This window comes from Ammospiza nelsoni, chromosome Z (assembly GCF_027579445.1).
Source record: "Ammospiza nelsoni isolate bAmmNel1 chromosome Z, bAmmNel1.pri, whole genome shotgun sequence".
NCBI lineage: Eukaryota > Metazoa > Chordata > Aves > Passeriformes > Passerellidae > Ammospiza > Ammospiza nelsoni.
In genome coordinates, this window is record NC_080669.1 from 2,079,775 (window position 1) to 2,093,719 (window position 13,945).

Genomic DNA, 13,945 nt, shown 5'->3' on the forward strand with positions numbered 1-13,945 from the left:
CCCAAGGTGGATCCATGGAGGAGATCCTTTGAATAAATCCCTGCTCTATTCTGTAACTCTGTTCACCCTCTGTTCTAGCTCAGCCTTCACCAGCTGCATCTGCAGGATTACCACCCTGCAATCATTTTGGACCTATTTAGTAATAAGGTTTATAAGCCAGTTTTAAATAAATATTTGTCATTATTATTTAATTATGATAATAAAAGATTAAAAATTGTAATGTGTATTAAATATTATAATTTATTATTTAGTTATTTGTGCAAAAGCATCTCAGTGCCCCTTACACAGGCAGAGACTGTCCTGTACTCATGAAGAGAGAGTTGTGTAAATAGATTTACAATGTTGTAATGCTGATGAATGAATGCCATCACCCATAAAAGGCTTCAAAATACTTCCCATATTTTCCTATTTTCATGAGTTGTGTATCAGTTCTTTATTTTTTATTTTCATAATTCAGTTTTTCTGGAGGGATTCTGCTTATTCAGGCAGCAGCACACAGAGCTCCTCACAGTCTGGGATGCAGAGAATCCCACTCACAAAGCAGAAAAACCATTAATGCATCAAACAGCATTATCTATACTGACATGAAAAGTGTCAGCAAAATTCTAAAGTAGATATTTTAGGCATTTGTACTTCTATTTTATTCTAAATTTTGAGTGTAAGTTCCTCTTCTGACCAGAGTAAGGAAGTCCAGTTGCTTTTCAGACGTAAAATCTGTTCCTCTGCTGTCCACCCTCTTCATTGTCCCAATGTAGTTTTTCCTCCTTAAAACTTGTCACTGCTTTATCTTTTATATTTTGATCACACTTTTCATGCAAGCCTGTATGTGACTGTCTGTTTCCTCTCCTCCTCACCCCAGGTTTCCTGCTCTCCTTCCCTCTAGCAGCAGATGTTGCCCTGTGAAATAATTTGGCTTAGGACAGTCGTCTGGGGCAGGTGCTCTCTTCCAGCCCTGAGTCTCTGGGGATTTTGCAGGCTGTGCTGCCTTGGGAAAACCCTGGAAGATTTCATATGCTAGTCAGCAGACGTACCCAAAAGTGAGAGTTTTGCCTCCTTTCAGTACCTCTTGCCTTGTTCTTCGTGCGAAGTTTGCAAAACTGGCTGAGCAAGCTCAGCATTCCTGTTGGGTTTGCTGTCCTTGAGCCCCGAGACAGTGACCAAAACCCCCAAAAAACCACCAGCTCTCTGGGAAAGCACCACCAACCTCCCTGTGCACTCACAGGCTGTGAAAAGAGACTTTGCAACCCCCTGTCCATGTTCAGCAAGTTGATTTGGCTGCCTGAAATTGTGATTCCCCACTCTGAGGCTCGACCTGGCTCTCTCTGAATCCAGCAAAAGCTGTGGGTGAGCTCCCAGAAAAAAAACACAGAGGCTGCTGAGAGGATGGCCCTGTGAAGGCTGGCAGCAATTTTCTGTGCTGGTTCAGACAGAAGGGATGAAAAAATGCCATCAGCCAGGGATATGTGGGTGGCTGGAGGAGAGAAGGACGGGGATGGATGCGGAGCTCTCCATGGAGTGTCTATCCCACCTCTCCAGCTCTCTGTCCACAGCACTGCAGGAATCTGTGATGTGTCCACAGCATGAGGGGCATGCAGAGAGCCTTTTGGAGCCCTCCAGACAGTCCCAGGCTTCTGAGGCCTGGTGGCAGCTCTGTGGTTAAACGAAATACCTGCCCAAACTGCAGCCTCAGCTGGGTTTCCTTCTCTGCCCACTGCTGCACTGAGCTGCACCCCAGGGAATGCAGGATTTTGTGTTTATGCAAACACAAAATGAGGGTGGTAATTGCAAAGACAAGCTTGCTGAGTGCAAATGTGCATCTGCTTGGGGAGAACAGGTATCCCAAAGGTACAGCTCTTCATTGGGAGGCGCTGTGTTCAGAGCTTTGCTGCTCTCTGCACTGCTCAGGGCTCAGCTTCCTCAAGAATGAGCAAATTTGAGTGCTGCAACATGTTTTGCAGGGTGAGAGACCTTCCTGCCTGGTGAGAAAACAAAGCTGAAGAGCAGGTTGCCTACAGCCCCTTTTCAATGATGTTCTTTTTCACTGCCCTCCTTTCCAGAGGCTCAGGGATGCTCCAGCAATCCATTCCCGAGGAGAGCATCCAAGGAGAGAGGTGATCTGAGGCAAGGCACCATGGAAAGCTTTACCAGCAGTTTCCACAGCAGGAGGAGGAGGAGAAGGAGAAGGAGAAAAGTGAAGAGACAGCCAGCACAGTTTGTCTGCAAATTTTCCTGTTTCCTTTGGGGACAAAGACGTTCCACAGTGCTCTGTCCACCTTGGGAGGAGAAATGTTATGCTTTGGGGTGGTTATTACCAAGAAATCTGACTCAGAGCTGAGCGATGTTGGGCTTTTAGTGCTGAAATAGTCAAGTTAATAAATATTTAGCAGAAAGGGCTGGGAGGCTGTGACTCAGGCTGTTAATGCTCACTCTTTCTAACAACTGTGGCTGTGCCAGCAGGGCCTGGAGGCTTGCCCAGAGCAGTGTCACCTCTGACTCCAGCAGCAGCACCCTAATTTGGGGATGTTCCTCCCTGCTGGCTGCCTCCCACCTCCTCTGGCCCTCTGCAGCAGCCATGGGCTGAGTCTGGGTAGGTGTGAAGAGACAGAGAGGATGGTAGCCTGGGAGGGGAAAGGGAAAAGGAAAGGAAAAAAAAGGAAAGGAGAAAGGGAAAAAAAGGAAAGGGAAAAGGAAAGGGAATAGAAAAGAGGAAAAAAGGGAAAAGGAAAGGAAAGAGGGAAGAAAAGAGGAAAGGAAAAAATGAGAAAAGAAAAGGGAAAGGAAAGGGGAAGGGGAAGGGGAAGGGGAAGGGGAAGGGGAAGGGGAAGGGGAAGGGGAAGGGGAAGGGGAAGGGGAAGGGGAAGGGGAAGGGGAAGGGGAAGGGGAGGGGAGGGGAGGGGAGGGGAGGGGAGGGGAGGGGAGGGAAGGGAAGGGAAGGGAAGGGAAGGGAAGGGAAGGGAAGGGAAGGGAAGGGAAGGGAAGGGAAGGGAAGGGAAGGGAAGGGAAGGGAAGGGAAGGGAAGGGAAGGGAAGGGAAGGGAAGGGAAGGGAAGGGAAGGGAAGGGAAGGGAAGGGAAGGGAAGGGAAGGGAAGGGAAGGGAAGGGAAGGGAAGGGAAGGGAAGGGAAGGGAAGGGAAGGGAAGGGAAGGGAAGGGAAGGGAAGGGAAGGGAAGGGAAGGGAAGGGAAGGGAAGGGAAGGGAAGGGAAGGGAAGGGAAGGGAAGGGAAGGGAAGGGAAGAGAGAGGAAAGGAAAGGAAAGGAAAGGAAAGGAAAGGAAAGGAAAGGAAAGGAAAGGAAAGGAAAGGAAAGGAAAGGAAAAAGGAAAAGGGGAAAGGAAAAAGGAAAAGGAAAAGGAAAAGGAAAAGGAAAAGGAAAAGGAAAAGGGAAAAGGAAAGCATGGCTTTTCTCATCCTGGAATATCTCCCTCCTTTGACCCTGGATGTTCCAAGGAAGATGTGACACCTAAATGTGCCTCCACTCACAAGTTTTGCAAAAGCCAGCTCTTTTTGTACAGAAAATGGGATGGTGTGCCCTTGTCACTGGAAGGACAGTGAGGCAGAAAATGACATTGCTGCTGCTGCTTCTCCCAGATCTGGGAGAGGAGGAAGGATCCCTGGCTTTTGAGGAAAAGCAGATGTCAGGCTGGGGGATGAGGCACAGCTTAGGCAGCAGGGATAGAAAATGAGATGACAGGGGTTTGGCAAGAGGCCTTGAGGTTCTCATTATCCAGTAGCCCGTGAGAGCTAGGGCCAAATCTACCTAAACTGAACATTTTTGGGAGTGTGGCACAATGAATGGTCTTACTCTTCCTGGAGCTGATAAATTGAAAAAAACCAAATCCAAACTCCCAAGAAACCAAACAGAGAGGAAAACAGAATTCCTTCATTTAAAATAGGTGGTTGTCTCTGGTTTTACTGTTGTGAAACTCAGCTAAAATGAGGAATGCATTCTTCTTCCTGGGTTACCTCAGTGAAACAAGGACGGACCTCTAGTGATGGGAGATGGAGGAAACACTGGTTTGAAGGGTGGTAGCTCCCTGCCTTGCTCCCCTCATAGGCATTCTGGCAAGGCTAGTCCTTCTAAATAAAATTATTTCTGTCTCTGAATGGCAGGAATATCTGGAAGGTGCCTGCAAGAAGGAAAAAGGACGGGACACCCAGGTGCGGCCGCTTGAGGAGGATAACACATTTTCCCCCGAACTGCTTCTTTCAGAAATGCCATCAGAGAACTTGTGAGATTTGCAGCCAAACAGCTGTGAGCTCTGAAACCCCTGGATTCGGGAGGGTTTGACCCTCATTGAGGAGTTTGGATCGTGGCTGGGGACAAGGCAGCTCAGGTGTGCCCCTGCTGAGCCTGAGATGGTGCAAGAGCTCCCAGCTGCTCCTGCTGCTGGGGACAGAGGTGGCAACGCCCTGGTGGCTGCCTCTGGGCTCAGCTCTGTGAAAAACGCATGTGTTTTATGATTGGCTTTTCGCAAATATTAAAATGAGTATTATATGTGTTGTGTTGGAAAGTGATGCTGCGTTAAATATAGTTTTAGGTTATAAAAAATGTTAAAATAGAAACTGTGCTATGTAGGATACTTTTTTTAAAGAAAGGACTCGCACTGAGATAGCAGCCACAGGACATCTGAATCTTTCAGAGAAAGAGAATTTATTGCCCCATTATCAGAAGAAACGAACTTCTTCCCACCTCAACGGCGCTGTCAGGATTAGGAGGAAGAAGTTGACATGACCAGACAGAATCCTGTGTTTGAATGGGATTTATGCATCATGGATGAGGTGTATGAATATGCAACAGGCTATTGTTTTTAAGGGTTAATCCTCTGTTAACGTGGGCCCTTTTTCGGGCTTGTGCTGCCCAGAAAAGGTACCCAGACGCCCATAACTCTTTGTTTCTATTGTCTCATATTGTCCTAATCCAAATTGTCCAAATTGTTATTACTCCAATTGTATTATTAATTTTTTTAACCATTTTATTACTGTTAAACTTTTAAAATTTTAAAAACAAGTGGTTGGCGTTTTTCACGGCTCCAAGGGCAGAACTGGGAGGAGAAAGATTTCCCAGGTGGGGCTTTCCAGCCTTCCAGGCACATTTTGCATGGTCAGGCAGGCAGCAGCCGAGCTGTTAGCACAGAACCAGGCCCCACTGGTGACTAATTAGCTCTAAATTTTACTGCTGGGCATGTTTTAATGGGTTTTTTTTGACTTTTTACTTGAGGGCTGATTGTTGGGTTGTGTTGCGATATTTTGGGCTTTTTTGGGGGGGGGGGGGTTTGTGGGTTTTTTTGGTGCTTGTTTTTTGTTTGTGTGTTTGGATTTTTTTTTGTGTTTTGGGTTGGTTTTTTTTTGAGTTTGTTGGTTTTGTTTTCTTTTTTGTTTGTTTGTTTTGCAGTTTTTTCAGTTTTTTGGGGGGGTTTTGTTTGTGGAGTTTTTTGGTTTTGTTTTTTTCAATGGGGTTTTTTTTGTTTGTGGAGTTTTTTTGTTTTGTTTTTTTTAATGGTTTTTTTGGGGTTTTTTTGTTTGTGGAGTTTTTTGATTTAGTTTTTTTTTAAATGGTTTTTTGGGTTTTTTTTGTTTTTTGGGGTTTTTTGTTGTATTTTTGGGGGTTTTTTTAATTTTGGTTTGGTTTTTTGTTTTGGGGGGTTTTTTGGGGTTTATTTTGCCTCTTTTTTGGTGTGTTTTAACTATACTTTTGCTGTGGGGTTTTCTCCTGTCTTCATTTCCTTATTTTCCTCCCTTACCTGGGTTCTGCACAGCAGAATGATGGCAAGCCAGGCTTGGAGGGGGCCAAGAACAGAGTGTGGGGCAGAGAGGATGAATCACACCACAACCCTTGGCAAACAGCTTTATCTCCTTTATCCACCAGGAGTATCCACAGTCCTGTGTGTTGAGCTGGCCACAAAAATTGATTATTCCAGCATTTTCATGGAGTGCCTCACAAAGTGACAGTGGAGGAAAAGGTGTGCATTTTTACAGATAGGAAAAACAAACTCATAAGCCATTATGATGGCGTTACAGAAGTGTTTTGTCAGATAAATTCATGTATTCCCTAAATGCTCCACACTGTTAGCAAGCTCCTAGCTTAATGTTGTCCTGTGCCATTATGTTTTAAATAAACAGAGCTGTTTCTGGCTTTCCTGTAGTGTTTCCAGGGATTTGAGCTCATGCTAAAATATTCTCACTCTTCTCACAGCAGTTGTTACCCTTAATTTTTTTTTAATCTAAAATTTTACTTAAAGTTAATAAATTGTTTTTGTGAAAACAAGGGTTCCTGTTTTCTATAATATGTAGAGAAGTGTATTATTGATGAACTAATATATGGGTGTATCACTCAAAGAATACTGAGGAAAACATGATGGGGAATCACACACATATTTGGCACATAGTGCACATTTTTTCTATTTGTGTTTTAACTAATTACTTTTTTCCTTCTGCTTTTGGGGAAAAAAAATCTAAAATCTTTTATATATCATCTGCAGGACTGGTAAAATATGGGGGTTTTTTATTTGGCTCAAGATCTAATGCAGTTTTGCTGTGTCATGAGAAAGAAAAGGCAAGGACCCACCTCCCGTGTTCCTGCCTCTGAACAGACAGGACACTTCCAACACACTTTTAAGTTTTGATATAAAACTGGGAAGAGAAATGCTAGATAAATCTTATTTAGAAGCTTCAGTTTCCAAACAACGGCATGGCTAAAAAATAGTAAAGCTGGTTTATATATAACAGAGAATAAATCAGTCTTTGTAACAAAGACATTACAAAGCTGAGATAAGACATTTTTCAGCTGACTCCATCTCCTCAGCTTGGGGAGGGAATTGTTGAAGAGGACACATTAACTCAGGTTTAGGTTTCTAGGAGACCTAAGAGCACATAAAACCATCAGGGAAATAACAAACTTCATCTCTCCTAAATTATTGCCTTAAATAACTTCTAAGTGTGTTTTGCTTGGGTGTAGATAAATTTCATGGAGATCAGGTGTCGCAGAGCAGAAATCAAGGCAAAGTCTCTGCACCCCTTCCTCACAGAAGTAAATCTTCATGGGTGGCATGAGGACTGTTTGACAGAACCAAAATATTACACAGAAACTGCATAAACAGTCCCTTAATCACACCCAAATGCTACTTATAAATATGGAATTCCACTGACATAACCAGCAAAGGGAAATTAATGATTTCAATTCACGTTCTACGCAAAACCTTGTGTTTCTGTAATTATATTTTTTTTTAATAACTCAGATGGCACCCATCAGTTAAGGTCTGCTCCAGAAGATGCAGTCCAGGGTACCTTCAAGGAGAGCACATTTTTGTTTTCATTTTTGTTTTGATTTTTTTGTATTTTGGGGGATTTTGGGGGGTTTTTTGTGGATTTTTTTTTTAGGTGGGGGATTTTGTTGATTTCTGTGGAATTTCTGGAGGTGGAATTTTTGCTCTCTGCTGACTTTTCTATCCCCTGCAGTTGCAACAGGCCATGATCTGAGGAGGGAAGCAGGTTGTGTGGAAATCAAAGAAAAATCTTTGATTCTGTGGAAATCAAAGAAAATTGCAACAAGTGGCAGGAAAATGCATCGTGGCATCATCAACATTGTCCTGAATGGCAAAATAAAAGGGCAAGAAAAAAAAAAAAAAAACAAACAAAACGCCAGACATAAAGCAGAAAGCACAAAGGCAAGGAAATTGAAAGAAATGTAGAGATGTCAGTGTCACGGTAAATGGAAAAATGCAGAAAGGTGGAAAGAAGGAAAGAAGTCAAAGGTAAAGTGGAAAAGGAAGAAGTTAAGATTATCTTGAGCGGATAAGAAATAAATTAAGAGGTCAGATGAGCAGTGCATTTAATCTTTTATCAGGTTTTTAGCTGGCCCAGAAACTCTGCTCAGATTCTTACTCTCTTTTGGTGCTGACTTGATTTGAAGGAAAAGAAGTGGACTGTAAATAAAACTCATAATACTGCAGAATGAGTTGGACAAAGATTTCCCCTGCTTTTTTTATTAGTTAATTGATTTAAATCATTTGCGTGTGCTTAGTTTTTTTGTTTGTTTGTTTGTTTGTTTGTTTGTTCCAATTGGGCAGCATTAAAAAGTTTTCTGTTCGTTCCATGCTGAAATATCTTTTGGGTATGCATAAATAAATCTGTGCAAGGATCTTGATAGGCAAAGGGGTGCATACTTTCACCTCAAACAAAGCAACATGAATGAATATGAATATGAATATTAATTTTTACACTCCCCAGATTATTTCATTTATGGTTGTGGGTTTTTCTGAAGAGTGAAACTGGTGTCTCCCTGAGGCACACGGGGTTTTTCTGGGGTGTGGGGTTTCTGGGATTTTTGTTTTTTATCCCCAAAAGTGAGACTGGAATGACAAACTGCGACAGGAAGGGGAGAGGGTCAAGCAGCCTGGATAAAAGAGCGAAACCATGAAATCCACCACAGGCTTCAGCAAAGAAAGTAAAGCCACAGAAGTAAAAAAATGCAGCTTTTCATATAAATATAAACGTTATAAATTTATCAGTTTTGTGCATAGCGGAATAAAACCAAAGGAGAAAAAATTATATAAAAAAGGCAATTGGGACAGAGGAAATAACCTGAAAACACTGTGAAAAGTAGGGAGGTTAAACTGTCTTGCAGTTGTTTAAGTCCAAATTAACTGCATTAACCAACAAGGAGAGAACCAGGAGCTGGAACTGACACTGTCAGCAGAGCTGCTGATGAAACCAGCAGATCATTTCTAGAGAAAAACTGAAATATTTAAAAGAGAACACAGACACAGAACTATGTCTGTTGCAGTGTTAGAGACTGGGAAAGTGTTTAGTAAAAATAATGAAAATTATCTTCTCCAGAGAGTGGACATTTGAAAGGCAGAGCTCTGTGTCCTTGAAAGCAAAGTATAATTGCAGAGAATTAACAATTTATGAAACACTGTTTGTTGTGGTTGACAGATATTGAGTTTGAGGAGGGTGTCAGGAGATTTTACACCGATGGAGGGGCAGAAAATTGGGGTACCCAGACCTACTGGCACTGCTGTGGCCTGACCTGTCACTTCAGGACAGTACCTGAAGTGTTTCTGGACAGCAGCAAAATAACAAATTCATGCAAAGAAAGTAATTAAACCATTAACCAGATAATTAGCCTGACCTCAGCAGCAAACATGACTTTAGAACAAATTTTGAAGGAAAGTTTTTGAACAACGGGAATAAAGTCAGTACTAGAAAGTGGGATAAGGTTAAGCAGATATTTGCCAAGGAAAGTCAGAGTAATCTGATATCAGGTATGTAGCAAAACCAAATGTATAAGGCTGAGGAATGTGAGGTATCATTTGCTTGGAGCTTAGGGAGTTGAATGATATGGAAAAAATATATAAAAAAGGCCAGTGAACTGCCTTAAGTACAATTTCTCTAATATTTCCACTAATTTTATCCTATAAAGTAATTGTGGCTTTTGGATAAACAAAATTTTCACATGGCTTATTAAGCAGCACTGAAAGGAGGAGAGCTGGCATTTAAACATTTGAAGAAAGAAGGGTGGAAAAATTAGGATGACATTTAATGCTGAATGCAAAACTCAGCTTTTTGAGGTCTAGGATGAAAAATTATTGATGTAGAGCTTGTAGTTGTTACTTTTAAGTGGCAGTGAGGGAGACTGACTGCTAAATACTGTCCATCACCACAGACTATTGATCAGCACTGCAGCACAGCTGGAGCAGCAAATTTGATCCAAGGTCTGAAGAACAAAGCATGGAAACTGGAAAACAGAAACACTGAGGCCAAATGAGGATTTTATCTGGAATAAAATAAATTTTTATCTGGAATAAAGTCCTGTCTGGATGCGCTCAGGGAGTAAGAATTTAGAACTAGTGTAAAGATGAATTCCTGATATTAGCAGGTAGCAATATCCAATTAGGACAGTGATACACTTGGAGAAGGATTTGAAGAATCACACTCAGATGGTAGCTCTGGGGATATGGTGTTGTTGATGCTTTAAAGTGTACCTCAAAGAAGAAAAAATATTATTGGAAGCCAAAGAATAGCAGCATTACAAGAATAAGACCATACAAAAAATGTGGAATATTAGGAGAGTGTTTTCCATGTCAGAAAAGTAGGGTGCAGAACCCTTTTGCAGTAAGAAGACATGAAACACAGCTTTTCAGCAAATAAAACTCAGCCTACAGGAGATTACATAATGTAAAGAATGGGGAATATAACACAGTTTCCTTCTCTGCCTCAGGAAATCCCTTTCACACCTTCTGTAATTCCAAGGCATTCCCAGGCAAAGTTTAGCCACACATCTCCTGGATTTCAGCTGTGGAGAGGGATGCTGGGTTTTGTTAATGTGATTAAAAACACCTGAACCTCTTCTACAGTGTTCCCCGATCTCCATCCCATCTACAGGTGTAGATTTTTTATAATTTTTTAATTTTTTTTTTTTTTTTTTTAGCACTGGGCAGAGAGGGATCCCAGCCCTGGTGGGGTTCCACAATGCAGAGTGGAGTGGCAAAAACCAGAAGCAGAAATGCCTCATCCTCAGCAGTTTCAGTCTCTTTGATTTGTGGCTCTGTGCATTTCAGAGCCTGAACCAGCTTGAGAGGAGAGGGCTTGTGATACAGCTCGAATTTAAATATTTATCCATCTCTCCTTCAAGGAATAAACTCCTGAGGTACAGGTGAGTTTTCCCAGGGAAGGAGAAGGGCTCACCTGGAAACTTCTCTCAGCTTTGAACTGCTTGTGTTAGTGACAATTGACATGCATGACTGCTGAATTGCACTAAAGTGCTGGATATCACAATTTCATTTTCCAAAAAAGCCAAGCTCAGAGACAAAAATCTGCATTATACAAGGGAAGGCAAAATATGTGTTTATTAGGCATCGATGTACGATTTGAAATTTGCCCTGGGAAACAAATAACATGAGGATCTATCACTCAGGGTAGTGATAGATCCTCATTTCACGTTTGATAACACATTCCTTTGACCTTCATCCTCAGAGGGAGAGCAGCTCTTTGCTGCTCCCTGCCTGACCTTGACAATCCCTGCTTTAATAGGCACAGGGTGCCTTTAACTTCTCTGCCTCTCCTGTGAACTCCTGAACGTTCAGCCCTTCCTGGTACCCTGCTCTCTGGCTTGGTAATTCATATTTACCCAAACAGCACGATTTTCTGGCTGTTGGGAGAAATAAATCAAACTTTATAAAGAGAGAGGGGGAGTGAGAGAGAGAGACAGGGAGAGGGGAGGGGCAGTGATTCTGCGTTCCTTAATTTTGCAAAATTAATTTTAGCCAGGCTCAGGGAAGGCAGGGGTGAAAGCAGGAGAATCCCTGTTCATTCTGCCTGTCCTTACTGCATTAACCCCCTGAATTTTCTTGTGCAGGATAGCCCTCAAGGACTGAAGCTGGGACTGGAAAAAACAGCTGCATTGTGCTGCAGGCTCAAATCCTGCCACAGCTATAATCTCTGGGACTCAAACAGGATTCTGCAGAAGGCCAGGATAATATTTAGTGTGAATTAAAGGCACGTTTCTTTCAGGGTAAGTTACATTTTTTATTTTTTATTTTTTTTTACCAGTTTACGTTGCCCAGTTATGATCTCTGATGTGCTGAGCCTTTTTAAATGAACCACAGCAATAAATATCTGTGCTGTGGAGAGCTGTGTATGGCAGACCTCTTAAAATCAAATCTATTCTACAATAAACTGAAGTATTTCAACCCACTGCAGTTGTTTATTACTTTAGGATGCCTGCTTTTTCTCTTTGTCTTAAATCATGCTGTATTTTACTCACTAACCTTTTTGCAAGGTTGTGACTAAGTGCTATTAAACAGTACAACTTTCTTTTTTTGACTTTTCTTAGGAGAAATAACAATGCAACAGAACCAGAAAAGAAAACATTTGGACACCAGAAATACAAGTATTTAAAAAGTAGTGTGACAAAACAAAAATAATTTTAAAAATAAATTAAGGATCATTAAGCACATTATTCTTTTTCCCTCAGCAATATGAAGATATTGGTATTTTCTCACTTATTTCCTTACCTTGAATGTGAACAATTCTTTCATGCTCCAGACTTGAGTTGCCAGGATGAGGTTCAGCCCCACAGGCAGAGATCAGCACCAGAAAAAGTAGAGTCTTCATCTTTACTGCCAAAAGGATCTTCCTCACTGTAAGGGCATCACACACAAGGAGGATTGTGAATTTTGGGAGACCTTTTACAGTGTTGCACTGCTCAACTTGTTAGAGCAGTGATTTTATGAGGGTTTTTTTTTTTTTTTTAATGTATTGAACCCACTCAGCTGGCAGAAGTTACAACAGCTGCTAATTTTTTTGGCATGAATATTGGACCACTTTATTGTGGACTTTAACTTAGTGAAACTACAAATCCATATTTAACTCTGCCTATGCAAGAATGCAACAAGAAAAAAAAAAATAAAAAAGAAAGTGCACAGACCAATATTCCTAAGCCAAACTCCTTGCAAGACCACACATAAGCAGTACCCGTGCTTCAAAAGAGGTTCTGGTGTACTTTTGATTTTCCAGACCTACTCTATTTCTGGTCTGCAAATACAATTAAAACAATCAAAGCTCTATCACTCTATCTATATCCAGTGCATGATGCAATCTGCTGATGACAGGTTCTCAAGATTAAAACGATCTTCTTGTAGGTTTTGGCATTTCAATCAAGTCTGCAGCTTAACTTAGCAGTCGGGGTGGCAAATCTGCTCGAGCTAAGCAGCAAAGATGACAAAACATTTATTAGGCTGACTAAGGAAGATCAATTTCACTTCAGATCCACTTATCACTCAAAAAAAACCCCAAAAACCAAACTGCCTGAACACACAATGAAATGTTTGAAACCATGCACAAAGTAGGTTAGAGTTGAAAATGCTACCACTGCAGCTGCCCTGATTGATTTTTCATTCATTTCCACCCGGAATGCTGACGCACTGGCTGAGTGTGCCAGGTAGGGTCTCTGCAGTCAGCAGAGCCCAGCGCTGCAGGGAAAATCTCTGCCAGCCTCTGAGAACTAATTAGGTAAATGAGGACCTGAAATAGAAAAGGAGGCATAAAACACAAGAGGTTTTTGTGTGGTTTCTTTGGGCTGCTGTTGTGTTTTATGGCTGTAGTTCCTGTGAATCTGACTCCTTGAAATAAAAGGTAGCTGTTTCCCAAATTTGCCTTTAAAGAGAGTAGGATTCCCCCCTCCCATATCAAATATATGATTGTTTCCTCAAATGCACAGAGATAATTCTTTCCTCCTTCTCTTTCTCCATCAGAGCTAGAAACACATAAAATTTGCAGAATAACTCAGTCAAAACCAGGGTCTAGGTGTGAGTCTAGAGCAGTCTAGGGTCTAGAGCAGTCCCCTACCCCCAAACACACACAAACCCTGAAGTGCTTCAAGTCCAGATCTAAACGCTGTAACCTGAACCAACCCCTGCTGCAGACTGAAAAAAAAGAAAAAATGCCATTTTCCCCTATCAGAACATGCACGTTTACTTGCCTGCCCTTCCATTTCTTCACAGCCAGCTTGGGGTGGGGAGCTCAAAACCAGCTCAGCATCCCTGAATCCTTCCTGTGGAGTGCCTAGACGTGGAGGACAAGTGCTGGCTGCTCTCTCTTTCCCAGGTGGTCCAGGCTCAGTAACTCCAGCCTCGGCCACTCCCTCTTTCCTGGAAAGCCTGGATGGAGGATTGTGACCTCCATCTGGGACAGCAAGGACAGATGTGGCTCCCTCTAGAGCACATCAGCCCCAGCCTGGCCTCAGGGAGGGTCACCCCAGGGCGCCTGGGTGCTCCTTCTGAGTGCCTCAAGATTTAAGCATTCATATTTTTACAAATTTTGTACTGAATTAGCGGATAACTCTCAACTCCATATATAGAGTTAGTTGCTGTCTTCACATTTTGGTCAGACAAAAAATCCCTCTAGGCCTGAAGTTCAAGGGCAGCTTCAGGCTCCAAAAGTATAAAC

At 42.2% G+C, this 13,945-nt stretch overlaps 1 protein-coding gene across 3 annotated transcripts in view; it reads right to left on the reverse strand.

The window, feature by feature from the left end:
• Positions 1 to 12,134, reverse strand: part of HAPLN1 (hyaluronan and proteoglycan link protein 1) — a 33,411-nt gene extending 21,277 nt beyond the window's left edge. The window contains exons 1-2 of one of the 3 annotated variants that reach the window (XM_059492778.1): positions 12,013 to 12,112; positions 10,234 to 10,236 (exon numbers count right to left, since the gene is read on the reverse strand). In XM_059492778.1, coding sequence (XP_059348761.1) covers positions 10,234 to 10,236; positions 12,013 to 12,112 — 103 coding nt within the window. Of the gene's footprint in view, positions 1 to 10,233; positions 10,237 to 10,566; positions 10,570 to 12,012 lie in introns of all 3 variants that reach the window. The other 2 variants (XM_059492777.1, XM_059492776.1) reach the window with 2 other exon arrangements.
• Positions 12,135 to 13,945: the final 1,811 nt, after the last annotated feature.